The sequence below is a fragment of the Podarcis tiliguerta genome, assembly GCF_965153285.1.
Source record: "Podarcis tiliguerta genome assembly, chromosome: 3".
Taxonomy (NCBI): domain Eukaryota; kingdom Metazoa; phylum Chordata; class Lepidosauria; order Squamata; family Lacertidae; genus Podarcis; species Podarcis tiliguerta.
In genome coordinates, this window is record NC_139536.1 from 70,922,691 (window position 1) to 70,942,243 (window position 19,553).

The 19,553-nt window shown below is 41.1% G+C and overlaps 1 protein-coding gene and 1 long non-coding RNA gene across 5 annotated transcripts in view; one reads left to right on the forward strand and one right to left on the reverse strand.

Annotated features, from left to right (window-relative positions):
* The window catches only part of ATG5 (autophagy related 5), a 30,283-nt gene extending 22,063 nt beyond the window's left edge, over positions 1-8,220 (forward strand). For all 3 annotated transcript variants that reach the window (XM_083433598.1, XM_083433599.1, XM_083433600.1), the window contains exons 7-8: positions 351-468; positions 3,349-8,220. In XM_083433598.1, coding sequence (XP_083289724.1) covers positions 351-468; positions 3,349-3,485 — 255 coding nt within the window. In that variant the 3' untranslated portion in view covers positions 3,486-8,220. The remainder of the gene's footprint in view (positions 1-350; positions 469-3,348) is intronic.
* LOC310674402 lies at positions 3,748-19,537 on the reverse strand. 2 transcript variants are annotated; one of them, XR_014509560.1, is made up of 4 exons: positions 19,209-19,537; positions 15,823-16,031; positions 10,389-10,525; positions 3,748-10,241 (listed from the first exon to the last, which is right to left on the reverse strand). It is a non-coding gene; the product is annotated as an uncharacterized lncRNA (long non-coding RNA). The 2 variants fall into 2 exon arrangements; XR_014509561.1 differs by having other exon boundaries at positions 3,748-10,525; positions 19,209-19,531.
* Between the last annotated feature and the right edge of the window lie 16 nt (positions 19,538-19,553).

Below are 19,553 nucleotides of genomic sequence, written 5' to 3' on the forward strand. Positions count from 1 at the left end.
GCATTGCTTGAGAACCATTCCATAGACTTATATACAGCAGTTACTCTTTGCAAACTAGAGGAAACTTAAGAGTAAATGACACCTTTCCTCTGATCACCATCTTCATCTTTCTTTCCTATTGCCCAGTCCAACATATATCAGCATAAAAATGTCAACTACTACTACTGTCAATAAAATTCCTGTGTATAAAGTATCAAAGAAAGTAATATAAATTGAGTTTTATAGATTCTTGTAACGTGCAGAGCCAATTTGTTTGCAGTATTTCACAGTGAGCCTATTTTATCCATTATACTGATGTAAGATAGTTACATATAGATGTTTATTTGTTAATTTTTTACTGTTACTGCCAGACCACAACTGAGCGACCTTTTATACAGAAGTTGTTTCGTCCTGTCGCTGTAGATGGACAGTTTCATACACTGGGAGATCTCCTAAAAGAAGTTTGCCCTGCTGCAATTAATCCTGAAGGTATTAACTGAAAATATGATAACTCTTGTACTTTGTAGGCTCCAGGGGAAATTATTTTTGATCAGCTGCTATTTAAATTATTATCTGGATTGCTGTGTAGGAAAATCAGTTACAGTCCTTTTTAAACATACTTTACTAGCAGAGTTAAAGTTGTCTCAGTTTTTTGAGATACAAAAGTTAATTGAAAGACAATTATACTGAAAATATTCTACAAAATGTAGATGTAGCAAACCATGCATTTTTGAATCTGCAATAGTGCACCATGTGTGATAAAAAGAGTAGGGTTGCTTGAACTTAATACTAGGCATGTTGGGCAGTACTGAGTATCTTGGCTGGGCAACCCTTAACTGTTGTAGAGTTGGGTTAATTTAGAATTAAGTTTGAACATTTTGAAAATTAGGACAATAGGTTAGCACCATCAGTGGTTACTAAAATGATGCAGCCTAAGATTTGCATGCTAAGTATATCTAATGTCTGGTTTTAAAGAAAGGTGCATCAGAAAACCTATTTTTCAAGAATATACTTACTCTGATAAATCTGCCCACTACTAGTGACAGTGGCAGACCTCAGTAATACTCTCTCTTTGGACCTATCATTTATCAGTTGGGCAATTTCTTAGATCAGATAATAGATATCTACAGAGTGTCATACAGTGTGAAGCTCTTCTAGATGGTGATGTTGGCTTCATTTCCACCTACCCACTCTTCATGTTGTCAGAATAGGACACTGCATGGGTATGATGCCATCATTTCAGTCTGAAATGTATTCTGTAGCAATGTTACTGAGTACGTATTGCCACTATTTCTCTCTGTCAGAATATTCCCTGTCCCTTGGGCTCACAACTTAAATCATTTTATTCTGCCTAAATTCATTAAATATTTAAGTAGGCCAGGCATACATTGTAGGTGCTATGATTTTATTCATTTCTCACAGATAGAAGCCCGGAAGAAGTTTAAAGTATTAAGCTTTGTATTTTTCTTATAAACAGCACTCCCCTTCTGTTTGTGATCATGGGATAAAAGCTCTCTAAGCTTGTATATGTACTTTTTTACTGCTACATCATGTAGTGTGCTCTTAAGATTGAGATCTCATTCCCCAGGAAGCAGTTTCTGCCTAAGATTAATTGCCCTTTTAAAGTCAGTGTTTGATGGATTCCTTTTGGCTGGCTATATCCTGACTCAGTTTAACCCTATTTGACCTGACCCCACCGACTATTACCACAGGGTCTGAGGCAGAAATCCTTCAGCATGATGTATGCAGTGCAAACCCCAGGCATGTGGTTTTTCACAGCTTGGATTCAGTTAGCTGGATTTTTACTGATACATAGAAGTAAAAATTGTGCTGTTAGAGCTATTCATGTTTTCATAATTTTGGGGGGACAGGGGCTAGGCGTGGGGACAGCAACAATCCCCCTTTCTGTTAGTGGATGGCTCTGCTGGATCCAAGGCCCTTCCATGATCACAAAGGAGCCAGTTGGATTGTCCCCTATATTTACACATATCCAACCATTCCAACTAGTGGACTCTGCCCACTAGGATTTCCACCTTTGTTTCTGTCTTAAGATGTTCCACTCAGGCCTGTTCTAATTGCTTTTGTTAGTGGAGGTATGTAATGCAAAGAATAGGGCTTTCTCGGTGGTGGTGCCCCAGCTTTTGAAAGCCCTCACTAAAGCAGTACACCCAGTGTCTTTTCAGCGCTAGGTTAAGACATTTTTATTTACCAACATATTTTAATTTGAATAATTGCTCATTCTTCTAATTATCTCACAGTGTGCTTTGTAATTTTTAATTCTTTTATTTGTTATTTGTTCTGTATTGTTATAAGTTTGTTTGTTTGTTTATACCCCACCTTTTTCCCTGTCAGGGACTCAAGGTGGCCTACCAATAAAATAGAAACAGCTAAAAACATAGGAGTTGCATCATTTAACAACAATTAAACAGTCATAAAATTAAAACTATATATAAATATTTAAAATCTGTTAAAAATATACAGAGTATTACAATAAAAAGAGCATGGCACCAGCCCTTTCATTAAAATCAGTCAGTTCGCAAAAGTGCTGGAATAAGAAGGTATTCAGCTGCCAGCAGAAGGACAACAAGGAGGGAGCCAGTTCAAACTTCTCTAAGGAGGAAGTTTGGGAGCAGCTACCAAGAAGTGCATTGTAGTAGGTTTTAATTATTTTATTATCTACCTGGAATCTTTTAAAATGAAGGCCTATATACAAATGTTTAAAATAACCCCCTCCCACTGTGCCTTGTGAATTATTATTATTTAATTGTGATTAATGTGCACTTATTTTGTAGTTCCACTCAAACCTAAGTAAACATTCATTTCACTGTATGTACTTTGAGTAACACTTAGTTGAATACATGCAGTAGGTTGTATCCAATGGTTCCTGTGCATGAATGGAGAGACCCTTGTTTGCACAGTGGGGCTTCCTTTCCCCCCTGCTGTGTAGCCCACACCCCAGCAGATTTTGGAGGTGGAGTGTGAAGGCAGCAAGGTGAGGAGAAGAAAAGTCCTGGTGAGAGAGCAGAAGCTTGCTCATATGACATGATTTCATTCAATTTACACGGTGGGAAGACCAGTAAATCTATTTCATAGCCTTATTAAAATAATAACCGTTGCAAAAAAAAAAAAAGACAATGGTGCATGAATCATTTTATGATTCATATAACAGAATATTTCATTTTTTTAGAATTAACTTTTCATTTATCATGAGGGATCATTCAGTTAAATATGAAGTAGCAAGATTATAATCAAAACTACAAATCATGGATTCTGCAGAATTTCACTGTGTAATGAAACCAAATGCACTTTGCTTCAAACATGTGTTTGCCTGTGAGTGTCTGATAAGTGATCTGTCTGTTTCAAAATTAGATGGTGAAAAGAAGAACCAAGTGGTGATTCATGGCATAGAACCGATGTTGGAAACGCCAGTACAGTGGCTAAGTGAACATATGAGTTATCCTGATAATTTTCTTCACATCAGTGTTATCCCACAACCTGCAGATTGAAGTGTCAACTGGTATGCATGAAGATCAGCCTTTGATTGGAGCAACAAAGTCAACTTCAAGTTGTGTCAGGCTTGATGAGGGTGACATGACCAAAAACTTTTGCTGCTGCAAGCCAAACAGGAAGAAAGATCCATCATGTGATAAGAGGAATTGGACAGGCTATATTTTGCATCACCCGTGTTTTCTCCACTGCTGTCATTTAACTTCAGCTGTGACATGAGAAACTTTATAAGGCTGCTGTAAGACTTCTGTTTTCTTGTTAAAAAATTGAAGCTGAAAGCATGGGGAGTAAGTGGAAATAAGTGCCACTTTGTATTTCTTAATAATAAATAAACAGGGGTATTTTCTAATGTTGCAATGGCTTGTCTTTACAGTGAAAACACTGTTTTATTCTAGAGAAGTAGACAAACAGTTGCATAAATAATCACTTGCAGGAACCCATTATGAAAAGTTGAAACTAAGCTAAACTTCTTACTTTGGAGTAATGTCTCTTAAATTTTATACTAGGAAATTGATTTTTTAAAATAATCATCACAGTATGTTTTGTATTTCACAAATTATATTCTGATCATATTACTTGAAATGAAGTCTTGGTGACTGCAGTATATAACTAAGTTTCAAGTAATATATGATTGGACTTTGTTGCATAATTTATATGGAGATGGCCACTGAATATACTGAAATGTATGCCTTATTCAAGCAAGTCCTAAGTCAGAAAATAGTATAAGAAAGCTTTATTAGAATATATTCTTAAAAAGACAAACAAATATATTGACTCTTGTGAACAGCAGCATGTTCCATGTGAAGATCTCCCTCATGCCAGATTATCTGCACAGATTGGAGGATTTAGGGGGATGGGTCTTAAATTTTGTCTCAAGCTCCCAAAGAATGATTGAAGCAACAACCTCAACTGCTGGAAGCAGTGTTGTGCCACTTCCTAGCACTACTTTTCTGCTTTGTGGCAGCTCCAGCAAAGAAGTTCTGTGAAATTGTCATAAAACAAGAGAAAATGATACTGTGATACTAGACTTGCCCTGCATAAGTTAAGAGTTGATAATGCAGAGTTGGCTCTAGAGGATGAAAGGATCTGGCATATTTTTGCCAAGACAGGGCTGCTGTCTAATTCTTAAGGTTGAAGGCACTATAAGAAAAGTTTTGCTCCGTGAATCCTGCCCTCTTGCTGGCTAAGGAAGGTTTCTTCACCAAGGATTCCAGCTGGAGCCCATGCAAAGGGGGAAATGGAAAGGAAGGAAGGAAAAATAGAATTTAATAAAACCAAAAAGAAATAAATACAAAGAAAAATGGGTAGATGAACTGATGTATTTTACAAGAAGGAAAACAAAGACTACAAAGGAGGATTCTACTTAATACTAATCTAACAGGAAACAATCTAACAGGAAATATGGGGTTATTTTGCAACTAAATCATTTTTAAAAGTATGCCTGTAAAGCATCTTTACAAAATGCTGAAAAGACTGGAGTTTCCTTTTCACTGTTTTGCCTTGCGCTTGTCCCAGCATCCTTAAGAAAGATGCGATACTCTTAGGTAGATAGGAATTTTTTTTTTGGTGTAAGGCAAGGCTGTGAAACCTGTGGCCTTCCATATAGTAATGGGTCTCAGCTTCCATCAGCCCCAGCTAGCATGGCCCATGGTCAGGTATAGTGGGAGTTAGTCCAACAACACTCAAAGGGCCACAGGTTCCTCAACTCTGTCAATAGTGGTCTAATGTCTTTAATCTCCTTTAGTAAAATAAGCAACAATCAGTGAAAGCTAGTTTGGTGTTACTCTGCTGAGAGAAGGATTTGCTGACAAGGGAATGGGGAAGGAGATAGTGGCAGTGCCTCCTCCCATGTCTGTCCTGGTGAACCCTTAAGCCTTCAGGACAAATTTGGTGATGACAGGGAACTGCAAAGCTAAGAATCAATAATAAAGGCCTCTCTCCCTGTTCTACTGGTGGATGCCTTTTGTCAGCAAAGTGACCCCAACTGGATTCCACTCAATAAGTTGCATTTTTGGCAATGCCAATTTTATACTAAGCTCTTACATAACTGTTTTGCCCTACTCTGGACCAGCCTTCTAAACATGTCTTTTTCCCTAAGGCCTTTAAGCTGTAACTTGAGTGTACAAATAATGACAACTAAACTTTCCCTTTTTTTGTACCAATGTTACTTTTTTTTTAACCCTTTCAATGGCAAATATTAAGAATTAGTATTTTGTCAAATAAAATTTCAGTTCAACAGTTCTGCAAAAATGACTTCATAATTGATTAAATGGAGTGGAATGGAAATATGCAGCCTGTTGAATCCTATTCAAATGTCCTGGTTTACGGATTGCTTTACTCATTTATAATAATTAACATTTAAGATAATTGAAGGAAATAGTTGCTGGGCATAAAACAACTGTTTTGATGTGGAATGCTTTGATGAGTAGGGTGGGCTCCCTGCTTCAGAATATTATTCTTCAGCATATGCAGGGCATCTAAAACAGTGGAGGGGTGTGTGGAGCTTGTGTACTTATGGCTGTAACCTCCCTTGTGCAGTTACTTTGCACAGAGTTTGAATGCCTGAAGAAGCTTTGTGTCTATTAGGCAGATACTCCTGGAAACCAAACTTGTCTGTATAAGCTAGCGACAGAAAGACATTTCTAGTCCTTAATTTATACACCACACCAAACCATTGTTTTTACTAATCATAGTTCAGGTGTTAAACAATGATTTGAGAGTTAAACACACAATGGTCACAGCATGGTTATAAGCTGTTCATTTGCTCTTAATTTTATATTTGCTTAGCATTATTTTCATTCTACAGAATCTTCTGGAGTTGCAGTAATTGATGAGACTTGGTTTGTGAATTCAGGCATCACACCAAACTACAGCTAGCCCCAAAGAACTGTACTTAAAACATGGTTTTTGATTTATTGTTTGCTTGTCAATTTCAAATGCTAATTTGTCCATTGAGAAATGTATCTCAGCTTCCTCAGCCATGGTGGGATGTGATGCCTGAATTTAATCAAGCTTGCTTTTGTGTACTATAGTCTTGAGTTTTAGATATTCTAATAAAGCAGAAATGCAAGAAAAAACCAAGAAAAAAAAGCAGTAGCTCACTTTTTCTGGCTATATCGTAGTGCCAGCTATTCACTAAATTAGAAGTAAGAAATAGGATGTAACACCCCTTCTGCTTCGGTGTCATACCAAGGGCAATTTATTTGTTCCCTGTAGCCATTCAGGGAAGATTCTCCCATGTAGTCTTGTTTGCATCTTTATGTGTCTAGTGTAAGCTTGAGATGGCGTATATTTAGTTGTCCTGTTCCAAGCTGCATCTGCATATAGGAAAATGCTCTGCACCTGGTGGCGCAACCAATGGATGGTTGGTAGCTGAATTCACGTGTGCACAATCTCATGATTTAAGAATGCTTTGGAGGATAACATCTGTTTTAATGAGATTAAAAGTGTGTGTCTCCTTCCATCATTTGCCTTAAAGTGTTTTGAACTAGTGAAATTTGACTCTTTTAGGTTGGCATTTTGCTTAGCAAAAAATGCAGCTGCCTATTCATCAGAACATAAATGGAACTTTATCCCCAAACCTGAGTCCTTCTAGAGCATAGTTCATGGAGTCCTCAGCATGATACTTTAAACCAGAGTAGCCATAACTGATATCACTTAATACAGTAGCTCAAGACAAAAATCAAGTAGGCCAATGTTGTGGTTCAATTACAGCATCCAAGTCTCTAGTGGTCACTTTCACCCTACACTATACAACAGCAAAATGAAATTTAACTTGCATATACTCGTGATCACATCTCAAACGTGAGATAACAAAAGAGATGGGGAAATTCAAGCAGGTGCCAATTCCTGATATATTACACACACGCATATACACCCCCTCCCCCGTTTTTTTGGAGTAAGTATAAATACATGTAAAGAGCATGTTTTTCCCCCAAGATCACTGTTATTTTAAATATGTGCATTAGATTAGAATAGCAGTTCTAATCTAATGTAGTATGCATTTCACCTCTAACATACATGTGATGCACTGGTAAAGTGGCTAATAAGGAAAAGTTACTTGGATCACAGTCACTTCCCCCCAGGTCCACATGCACAGCCTCCTAACGCAGTTCTTGAGCAGCAGCCCTACTTTTGATGCCTGCTAGAAATTCCTGTGGAACTCGGAAAAAATGACAAAACCATTTTGTGACATGCCATGCAGCTGTAGGCAGGGCCTCCTGTTTAAAATGGACTTCAAGAAAACTCCTACTAAATGTAAACAAGTCCAGGAGATATCCAAAAGTATTTTTGTTCTGTGAACCACCTTGAGACCTCCGGGTATAGGGCAGTATATAAATTCAATTAATAATAATAATAGTAAAGTAGTGCATAGGATCGTAGTCACAGAGTATTCAATCTGGGTGGTTTTGAACATGTTTTTTCTTCAAATGTATGGCGACTTTTATATTAAGTTTGACCAATAGTCTTTGCATTGTAAGCCTTCTGACAGGGCCTTGTTTAAAATAAATAAATGCTGTCTTGCTGTGTCCTAATGCAACAAAAATAAGGCCCTATAAATAATATGGTCGGGAAATGGAAAATTAATAATTACTTTATCTGCTTGTTGTGCAATTAATGAAAGACTGCTATTGATAATGATAAAGCAAAGCACTGAGAGTCATTGTACAAACAGGAAAATGTAAATACCATTCTGCTGCCATTGTAATAAAAAGTACTTCTCCTAGGCCTCAAGGTGATTGTTCCTCTGTATTTACAATGAATGGAATACTATGTGTCTTCCAAGCATGTTTACTTCTGTGGACTGATTAAAATGTCAGACAGGTTTGTTCACTAGATGGAAATACTGAAATAGTTTCTCAGAAAGTAATTCTGAGATAATTGATTTGTATGAATTTATTTTATGGATTCCTTAACATCTTTTGCAAGTAATTGTAATGAGAAAGTTACGTTGGAGCTACACATTATTTGAACTAAGGGGTTCAGAGAAAGACTTTGAAAAGCATACTGTTATCCCTAGGACAATAGTCATAATCTGGCTGTGCATAAAATGTTGCATTTTAGCACATAAGAATAGGAATGTTCGAATAAACACCCTGCTTCAGTTGTGCAGTCAGAGGCACTCTGGATTTGTGCCTGCCATTTCTGATGGGGCACAGAAACAAGCTTGCCTATCTCCTTAACTAAATTAAGGCCAGACACAATTTTCTAGTTATACAGAGTTCCCCCTGCTCAGATAACTCTGCAGCTTTTCTTTTTTTAAAAAAGAAAACCATCCCGAAACACAGTAGTGATTGAAGAATGTAAATGAGAATATAATAACCAAATAGCAAGTCATGTCCGCATCATCTGCTGAATTCCTTCCCCAAGAATTTAATGGAAATTGCCCTAATGCCAAAAGGTGACTTTGCATGTTGTTTCCCTTTCCCAATATTCTCCAGCATCAGGTACAGTATATCACTTTTCTACTGATGAAATAATTTCCATTTGATTGCTGAAGAAAAAGAGGGAAATACAATGTATCATTAAAGGCTAGCAATTTGTTTTAATCATTTGCCAGCACAGCTGAAAATAATTACTAATAAATAGGAACAACTGACTCTTAACTTCCCACGCTCTCCAAAATAGTTTGGTTTTCTATTTCTGAGAGCTTGCATCTGGATTTCGGTATCATTTAGATAATGCGCGCACAGTGTTTGCAAAGGATGGTGGCACTAAAGCCTGCTTTAAACATGCGCAGATTCCTGTATCCCCATTGAAGAACATAAATTTGCTCTGCTTCATTTTGAATTCCCTTTCATTTTCTGTCTCCCTTTGAAACAAAAAGTGCCATGCCAGCTCATGTCCTAACTCAAAAGCAGTTGGCCTGTCAGAAGCACGCAGCGAGTGTTTTTGTGAAGAAAGGAATTCCCTTTTCTGCATTTTGTCTCTGGCGTTTAATGTTATGACTAGACAGTATGAGGCAACTTTTCACAACTCGTAAATAGAGCAGATTTCAGAAACCATTTTAAGAGGGCATTTTAATTCAAAGCCCTGTAACTCCACGTTCCCAGATTATCGGACCAAATTCCGATAAGGCTGAGGTTGCTAGTGGTGGGAGTTGTTTTCAGCTGGGGAAACCGAGGCCTACCCCCTGCTGAGTAGGCAAATGGCTGTGGCTGGCATGTGGTTTTTCTTAAATAAAAGGGGAGGGTAACTAATGCATGAGCATCAAGGCATGGAACCCGTCTCACCAGCGTGATGATTCCAGGAAGACTCACGCTGGAGACATAACTCTTACTACACTGTCATATGAAGACAGTCTAGGACATCCTCTTGGGGAAGTAAAGCAACGATTGCAACTATAACTGGAAAAATGTAAAGCAGTAATGGCTTCTCTTTTTGCATAGGCTGTTAACTGACTTAATTTATTCTTGGTAATTATCCTTTTTCTTTAACATTGCTGACAATTTAATCAAGCTTAAATGTTCCCAGGTTTTTCTAATGATACCCTCTTTTGCTGGTTGACGGCTACTTTTCTATCCTTTGGCAGATAACAGCTTTGTGGTGGTCATAAAGGTTCCATTTTATATTAATTGACATTCTGGAGCATCTGAAGGCTTGCCCTCAGGAAACTATATGTCTAGGCATGCTTGCTTTTCAGGCCTCCTACTTCAGTGCAAACCCTGTGGAAGAGGATATCAGGAAGAGACTGGTGGCCAGGGGGTGGGGTGGAGTCTTCACAATAATCAGTGTTTAATCATATTTCAGAAGAACTGAAAAGAGGAGGAAAAGGAAAGCATAATAACCATGGAAGAAAAAAAGGTACAATAGAAGAACACGTGATTCATCAGTTTCATACAATAGAAAGTTGCCTGTGTAAATTTAATGTTGGCAGCCAAGGATGTAGTGTTGTTACTCACCGGGGTGAATGAGTTTGATTTTCAAGTCATGCCACTTCAAGCAAGGGCTCCCTTTTAGCTCATGTCTTTTATGTTAGAGGAAATGACTCTTAACATCAAGGGCTATGGAAAGTCATTCTTAATTTTCATCTATGGTTCTAAAAAAGATCATAGTAATTATAAATCACCGAGAAGGGTTTGCTCAGCTATGATTCTTTATCACTTTTCTTTCTATCACCTGGTGCCACCCAGTATGAAAAGGGATGGAACTAAGAATTCAAAGTGAATCTGGAGGAAATGTATGTTTCACTTGTCAGAAAAATGTGGAAAAGTGCTGAAAGCTTTTATCAGAGAGTTGGATCCCTTAAATTTGGTCCTCCATTTTCCAAGACTGGTTCAAACATGCATGTATAACACTTGGATTCTCTGTTCTGCAGGCGGGTTCACATACATGTGCTGAATATATGATAAGTGCAACTTGGAGCTCCTTATGCAAATAGACCTCCATAGATACAACACTGGACACAGCTTTCACATCCCTCACCCTGCTTTCAAAGCTATGCTTTCAACTGAACAGTTAGTTCACATGCTCAGCTGCCAGTAGTAATGGGTTGGATCCAGACATACCCTTCCAGGAAGCACTTCTTCCATTTTCCTGCTGGAGGAAGGGGATGGGTGGAGGATTTGAGTCAATTGCCTCCCCTGTTGTCACCCCCACCACCACCTCCCGCCCTGTTCCAGTGGGTCACACTCCAGATCAGCTTTTTATGGAGTCTTTAGGTAGAGGAGGAAGAGGCAGAAATTGCTACTTCTCTCTTCTGCCTATGGAAGCATCTCATGGGGAAAATTCTCCTCTCAAGCCCTGGTCAAGGGTGCTTGAGGCCACTTCCGTCACCTCCAACCTTGCCACATTCAATGATGTGGTCTGACGGGAGTCTTACAAGCCACCCTGTGATCAGGAAATGTAAAAGGTACCTTAGACTGCAGTTTCTGGGGAGTAAGCATCCTTAATGCAACAGGACTTACATCTGAATAGACATGCATAGGATCACATTGGAAGCCTGCAATCCTAAAGACATTTTATTTGGGGTAAACCCCATGGAAACCACTGGGTTGTAATCAGGGCTTTTTTTCAGCTGGAACTCACACGAACTCACTTCCAGCACCTCCCAGGTGGGCGTCATTGCCATTCTAAGAGAATGAAGGAGATGTTCATGGTGAGTTCCGGCAACTCTATTTCTTGAAAAATAGCACCAGTTGTACTTCTGAATGAACATGCATAAATCAAGTGATGTGCATGCCATGTGAATGAGGCCTGTCTATTCCAATTTCTTTCCTGCAGTTTGTCTTCATATTCTGTATGAAAAAGTGGGCTATGTTGTTTCTGGTTCGCTTCTGTGGGCTGTTGGATGGGTGTGTCTTTTCTGGGTAATTTTGTAACTAACAAAAAAAAAGTTTTTTTAAAAATAAAAACTTAATTAATTTTGAAAAGGTACTCAGTGAAGTAATTCTTGTTCCTCCTAAAGGCAGAATAAAATGCTTAAGCAACCTTAGTATTAGACATTATGTGTAGTTCCACCTACACCAACATGAAAGCTTTGTAAACACCTAACCCTAAATGGCAGGCAGCAACTCTGAATGAAGCACTTAGATCTTGTGCAACTTTCTGGGGTCCCCCCACCCCCGCTCCCAAAACAGCAATGCACCATTAAGGGTGTGTTCCTGTGCCTTTGGCTAGAGTGGTTTCCCAAACCAAGCTTGAGAAGTATATGTTCTATGCAAATTAGATCACCCATAGGGAGTTAAATGCTCCATGGTGGTTTATAGCACAACACTTTTATTTGTTTAATTTTGAAATTATATATATATGGACATAAGAAGAACCTTCTGGAGCAGGCCAATAGCCCATTTAGTCCAGCATCCTGTCCTCACATTGGTCAAGTGGATGGAATTGTTGTGCATTTGATTAAAGTGAATGGGATTAAAAAGTGATTGATTTTTTTTAAAACAAAAGTGTTGAATTTGGGCTGGATTGTGGCCAAACTGTAAAGGGTGGAGGGTGGGGGTCAGGGTGGTAATGATCAACTACAACACATTTCTTCCAAAGAAGTGATTACAGAACAGAGACTCCCATTTGTTCCTTGACTTACAAGTATATGCAGGTGGAACAGGAATCAACTCTGGCATTAAGTGTTTGCGTGAAAAAGGGGTGGGGTGTGAGGGAAAATGAATCATAATCACGACTAAGAGAAACTCTATTACTTAATTACAATCTTTCAAATGAGCAATGACCCTTCACCTGCAGATTCTGAAAGAACTTCACTTTTAATGAGTAGGAAGTTACACCTTGTGGCAGATACGCAAGGGCGCCCTGAAACCTGGGGTGAGAGTTAGTCAACAGCTATTGCTACTATTCATATTCAGGATTTTTTGTAGCTCTGTGTTGTGCTAGTTGCCGTACAGAGAGCTAGAAGTGACATGGTCCCTTCCCAGAGGTAATTCCAATCAGTGTTAAGTGGGCAACAAAATGGGAGACAAGGGAGCTTGAGAAATTATTAGTAGGGATGGGGTAAATTACAGTGAAGTGGGAGAAATGATAAGGATGTATTGCCCTCACTGTGAGAGGCAATATGCTTCTGATATCAGTTGCAGGAAAGCACAGGAGGGGAGAGTGCTGCTGCTGCTGCTCTCAGCTTCTGCCTGTGGGCTTCCTGGTACATGTGGCTAGCCATGGTGAGAACAGAGTCCTGGAACTAGATGGCTCTTGGGCCTGATCCAGCAGGCTCTTCTGATGTTCTTATGAAAGGATTTCATGAGCAGCGGTGGTTCCAGGCATGTGCGGCAGAGAGACAGGAGTGGAAGGACATGATGTCACAAAGAGGCCAGGGACAGATGAGTTTGTGGATACCAGGAAAGGGAGCAGGTGATGGGATTGTAGGGAGGATGAGTTAATAGTTCTGGATATTTTCGGAAGCAATTCTCAGCTTCTTAGGAGGGCAGCTGAGGGCCGTTGGATGTTGTTGATCCTCCTGTGACAATGGTAGAAGAAAAAGTGCTGGGTATGTGAGTGGCAGATCAGAAAAGAAGCCGGATCCTGATAATTAAAATATGGTCTTGTGCCGTTGGCATGCCCCTGACAAGGGAGGGAAAACGATGCCAGCACTGGAACTCATGCAGTTATTTTCCCTTCCACTGAAACCAATTGGAGTAAAAATATAAAACAGAAAAACTGGGAAAGGGGAGGAGGAAACTGCTGGAAACTACTAGTTAATTCTGATGTCCCATGTGTGTGCATGACTGCCTGATTGCCTGAATTAAAAAAAAAAAAGTGTGCGATGCTTGACTCATTGTCTAGTCAAGAGAGACATACGTGCATTGTTTGCACAGTGTGGGAAATATAGGTTGTTAGAGTATTAAACACCCATGATTGTGCTCCCCCGCCTCTACCCCTCTCACAGTGAATTGACTACAACATTAAGTAAGTTTAAATACTTCACTTAACAGTAATCACAGGTCTCACTCATGCATCGTTCAGCGCTACAGCAAAAACAACACAGGTAAAGTATTCTTTGTTACAAAATACAGAAGTTACCGTATTTTTTGCCCTATAGGACGCACCGGCCCATAGGACGCACCTAATTTTTTGAGGGGGAAATAAAGGGGGGGGGAATAAAGCCCGAGCTTCCCCCGACCCCAGCCCCCAGAACAGGCAGTTCTCCGCAAGCCGTGGGAGCCTAGCAGTTAGATAGCACATCCAAAGTGCAAGTAGATAAATAGGAACCACTCCAGCAGGAAGGTAAATGGCGTTTCCATGCGCTGCTCCGGTTCATCAGAAGTGGCTTTGTCATGCTGGCCACATGACCTGGAAAAACTGTCTGCAGACAAACACCAGCTTCCTTGGCCAGTAAAGCGAGATGAATGCTACAACCCCAGAGTTGTCCGCGACTGGACTTAACAGTCAGGGGTCCCTTTACCCTTTACCTTTATGTTTAGATTAACAGCATTTCCATCCTGTTAGCTATTCCATGTTTACCTGTGCTCAGAGGCATATAGATCAGCTGTGAGGGACCTTTGATGCTCTGGAGGTTGCTGAAGTACCACTCTCACCATCTCTGGCTATTGGTCATGCTTGCTAGGACTAAGGGGAATTGCACTTCTTCAACATCTTGGGGTCGGCGGGCAAATATTATCTCCCTGCCCCTATCATATGTGACACTATGCATATTTACACAGAAGGACTGGGTGCAATGGGACTTCCTCCTTCTTCCCCAGTGTTTGTGTATAGCATTGCAGTTTTTCCTGCTTTTCTGGAATACCAATTTCACCTCCTTGTCGGTTGTTGTGCAGTCCCCTTCCACTAGGCACTCTATTTCTTTCACCATCACCCCCTTCTCCAGCACCTCTTTTTACCTTCCCAACCTTTTCCCTCCCGATTTATATTCCTTCTCATTTTTATTAAATGTATGCATATGCTCTAAGTGTTTGTGTTGTAGATTAGTTATTAGAAAACAAAAATGGGAAGAGGAGAAGCTTCATGATGCCAATGGACAAAGGTAAATGTCAAAATGGTGTCAGCAAAGAAAAAGAAGAGAATGAGGAATGAGGGTGTTCAACTAGATTCTTAACTAATGGGCTTTACAGCCGAAGCCCAGAAGTGTTTTGGGTGTGGTGTGATGGCCATCAGACTGACACCACTGAATTACACCGCACCAATCTAGGACAAGGAGCAATAAGATGGGTCAAACATATGCCACAGGGAGATGGAGAAGCCCAAGAGGGAGTGTGATGTTAAGGGCACGTTTAAGGATTAGCAGGACTGATGCTGATTCTGTCTTGTTCCAAAGAGTTGAAAATTATGTTGGTGTGTATCCTTTGATCTGTCACCATAATTTTGGGGTGCAGGTGACTAAATTGTATCTTTGACTTGACTTCACTGTCAAGGGCCCTTGCTTTCTAATACAAGGCCAACAGAGAAATCAGATTATTTGGACCCTGAATATAACATAAGCCAATTGTGTGGGTTAAAAGATTTAAAACAATCACTGTTAAATCTGACACATTTCACTCCAAGCTCTTTATTTTGGTTCTCGGTTAAGAGGTGATTGAACTATTTGGAGAAGAGCCAGACTATGGAATCTCCAGGCCAGACTCTGGCACTGTTGACAAGGAGTCAAAAAGTATTGTGTTGTAAGAACTGCATAGCATTTGGAGACACTCCTTGGGCAAATCAAGAACTTTGTATTAAAATACAAAACTCTCTGGAAAAATCCGGGGGGACCAAGGTTATCTGTGTTGTGTGACCCATCTTGTTATGGCTGGTTTGTTCTTATTCTACACTCAGCATGGATGTAACCAAATCCAACAAGTTCCAAAGCTGCTGCCATAAAGCACCACTGCAACAAAAACCTTCACATTTCTTGTGTTCTGAGCTTACTAACACCTCTAAATGACTTACGAAAATAGCAGGAGCAATCAATTCATGAAGGAAAGTGGTGGACTCTCCTTCATGGGAGGTTCTTAAGCAGAGGCTGGATGGCCATCTCTCATGAATGCTTTAGCTGAGGTTCCTGCATTGCAGGGGGTTGGGACTAGATGATACTTGGGGTCTCTTCCAGCTGTACAATTTTATGATTCTGCAGTTTTATGGAACTCCTCCAGAGGTGCCTGTAAGACAAGTTAAGCTAAGTTAAGCTTAGATAAGTAGTACTACTGTCTTGAGCACAAGAAGAAGCCTCCTGTGGCTGATCAATGACAAACTTTTGAATTGATTGACATCCCTAGTACAACTTATTCCATCTCAGGACAGGTAAGCCTTCTAGGTGTAGGTTTTGTGTACAACATCAACGTGCATAAAGTAAAAGGGATGCACAGAAGGTCATGTGGTGACGGACTTGTTAAATTATTGTTGTGCAAGGCCTAAATGCCAAAGTGTGGCTGAAGGCACGAGGCAGAACACACCCTACATATAAAGTTAATAATATATAGTGGCCTTCCTCCCGAACGTCTAATTGCAGAAATTTGGCTTAACCTGTCGGAAGGGCGTGTTAATTAAGAGGCAGAACCTGATAGACAGCTCTATTTTAAGGGACTGACAAGTACTCATCCTTCCTTTTGAGCAGCTGCTGAGCCCATTTGGCCCCAACACTTAATTCATGTGAGGAAACTGTTGACTGCAACAACCAGTTTTACTTTGCTTTTACCAGAGGCTAATTAAAGTTTTAACAGAAAAAAAACCATATACAGCTTGGGAGGCCTCACTGTCATGTCACAAAGGCTGAACACACTGACAACTGATCTGTCATGTGGTCAGGTTTTCTGCCATGTGGTTACTTGCTTTCTTGTATTAGTACAAACATAAGAGTGCGGGTGGGTGTTTTTCCTGCCACACATTCTAATATGTGGTAAAAGTCCGTGGTCTTATCAAGTGTCAAGGCTTTCTCACATTTACCTACCTGGTAGATTGGTAATCTGCCTGAGTACTTAATGGAAGGACAAACCAGACAAGCGTTCTTACAATTAATGCAGTTGTTAGTTTGGTTAAAAGTGGAGGGTGAGGTGATTCTTCTTTAACATTAAAACAGGCTTGGGAAACCTCTGGCCCACCCAGTACTGTTGGACTACAACTCCCATCATCCCCATCCAGCATGACCAGTTCTTTGGGGTGATGGAAGTTGTAGTCCAACAACAGCTGGAGGACCATGGGTTCCCTAGCCCTGAACTAAACCTGGATATTGGAGTGAAGCCCAACCCCTTTAGTCTACTGCCTTAAGATATTCATCTCAAGCCCATCTATTATACTAGAAGTAGACCAGTAGAATGGGAGTGAAAATATTCTTTAAGAAGCGGAGACAGTTAAGGCATGAAGCAGGTTTTGATCTTTCTGTTAGTCAACTTTAACCGCTATACCTGTGCTGTATAGCCCAATGGATGAGAGTTTGCTTGGTAAACATCTCTGTCTCTGGTTTGGATACCTTTCCTTAAGGAAAGGTTACAGGTTTTTTGTTTCATATCTAAGGAATGATTTGTCCCTCCTTGCTTCATCATGGTTTGTAAAAATCCTGTTTTTTTGTGGTTCGAAAGGTAAAAATATTTGCCATAGTCCTATCTCTGACACGGGTGGTGTATCTTGGGACGCGGGTGGCGCTGTGGGTAAAACCTCAGCGCCTAGGACTTGCCGATTGTCAGGTCGGCGGTTCGAATCCCCGCGGCGGGGTGTGCTCCCGCTGCTCGGTCCCAGCGCCTGCCAACCTAGCAGTTCGAAAGCACCCCTGGGTGCAAGTAGATAAACAGGGACCGCTTACTAGCGGGAAGGTAAACGGCATTTCCATGTGCTGCGCTGGCTCGCCAGATACAGCTTGTCACGCTGGCCACGTGACCCGGAAGTGTCTTCGGACAGCGCTGGCCCCCGGCCTCTTAAGCGAGATGGGCGCGCAACCCCAGAGTCGGACACGACTGGCCCGTACAGGCAGGGGTACCTTTACCTTTTTATCTCTGAAGCTTTGGTTCTGTATGCATGTATTCTCAATCATAGGGGTGAGTGGAGTATGCATATATACCCCATTCAAACATATGGTTAATCCTGGTTTTAAGGTATAAAGTAGGGAGACTGTGTGGTAAATTACTTCAAACACTTGGGGTACAGGCCCACTGTACAAATGCCCATTAAAACTTGCACGTGCTAGTTTATATTTATAGATGCACATTTAGGTTGACTGTCATAGGGCAAAACGTACTCTGTCTGTCAGGACTTATTCTGAGATATGGCGACCAACAAGATTTTCTGGTTTGAGTGCACTGTGTCATACCATCTAACATTTTCCAATGCCATGTGCCTTCCAAGATGTGCTCCTGGGCAAGTAACATGACCTGGGCCTCATTCTGCCTCCCCCCCCCCCCCAGTGCTTTTTTTGGGGTGTGAGAGTGCTGCACCTATAATGGCTATCTAGATTTCACCTGAAAATATGGGATGTCCCATTTTTTCTGGGGCACTTGGAAGGTATGCTGTGTGTTGAGTGGACCCTCTACCCCCACCCCACATAACCTATTCAGAAGATCTTATGTACATATTAAAACTACTAGTAGCTGAACCCCTTCTCGACAATCCCTCCAGACCTCACCAGCTCCCTGCCACTCCCCTTAGACCTTGCCAAGCACCTTACAGCTGACCCAAACTCCCACCCTGCCCCTAGGCCTCCTCCCACCTCTCTACATATAGGACCTGCCTCAAACAGAGGTGGACAGCAGCAGTGGCAGCAGAGCAGGCTGGTTGCTGGAGAACTGGCATGTCCTGACTGTTTCTCTGCAGCTTGCCTTGGCTTCTGGGCAAATTAAGGCGCATACACAACATACATTTAAAGCATATATCCCCACCCTCCAAAAAAAGAATCCTAGGTGAACTGTAGTTCACCTCTCACAGAGCTTACCAAGCTGGAGTGGCCTAGAGTTTTTGAGAAGGATAGGGTTCAAATGTGCTTTAAATGTGTGTACACAGCCTGGGGTGTGTGATAGCTAAAGTCTCACATGCATCTCACTCTGTAGCACTCCCAATTGCCCTATATTTTTTAAAAAAAGACAAAGGAAGTTAAAAAGAGGGAGAAGGCAATCTGAGGCCTGGCACAAAAGGCCTGGGCCTTAGGCCTTGTGGGCCTAACATCCCAACAATGCCCTGGGTGTAAAATGAACGTTTGCTTCTTAAAAACTGTAATTGCAAAGCACACATGTGCAAAGCGTGCACATTTTGTAATTTGTCATGAACTGGCAAGATGACAGCGGGGAGGAAGAGGATCCCTGCGAGGGGTGTAGCAGACTGGGCAAGCAGGGCATGGGGAAGGAAGTACTCACAGGGTGACGGAGGATGATGAGGGGATGGAGGTCAGTGCGCACAAACCAGAGCAGCAGCACCTATCACCAGAGCCAGAGGGGCCCCAGTCCCCACAAACACAGTGGGCCCTGAGGTATGAGGAGCCGTGGGAGTGGTGCTCTAGGAGGTTGAGGCAAGCAAGGGCCCACAGCCCAGCTCCCTAGTTCTGGGAGGAGGGGTGTGATTCCTCTGCTGGAGCAGGACTGGAACAGGTGAGGGTCACCTGCCTCGTCAAGCCCAGATGCTGCAATCAGCAAAGTACAAAAGGGGAGCAGAGCTGAGGGGCTGTGTCTGCTATCCATGTTGATGAACCTTGGCTTGGGTGT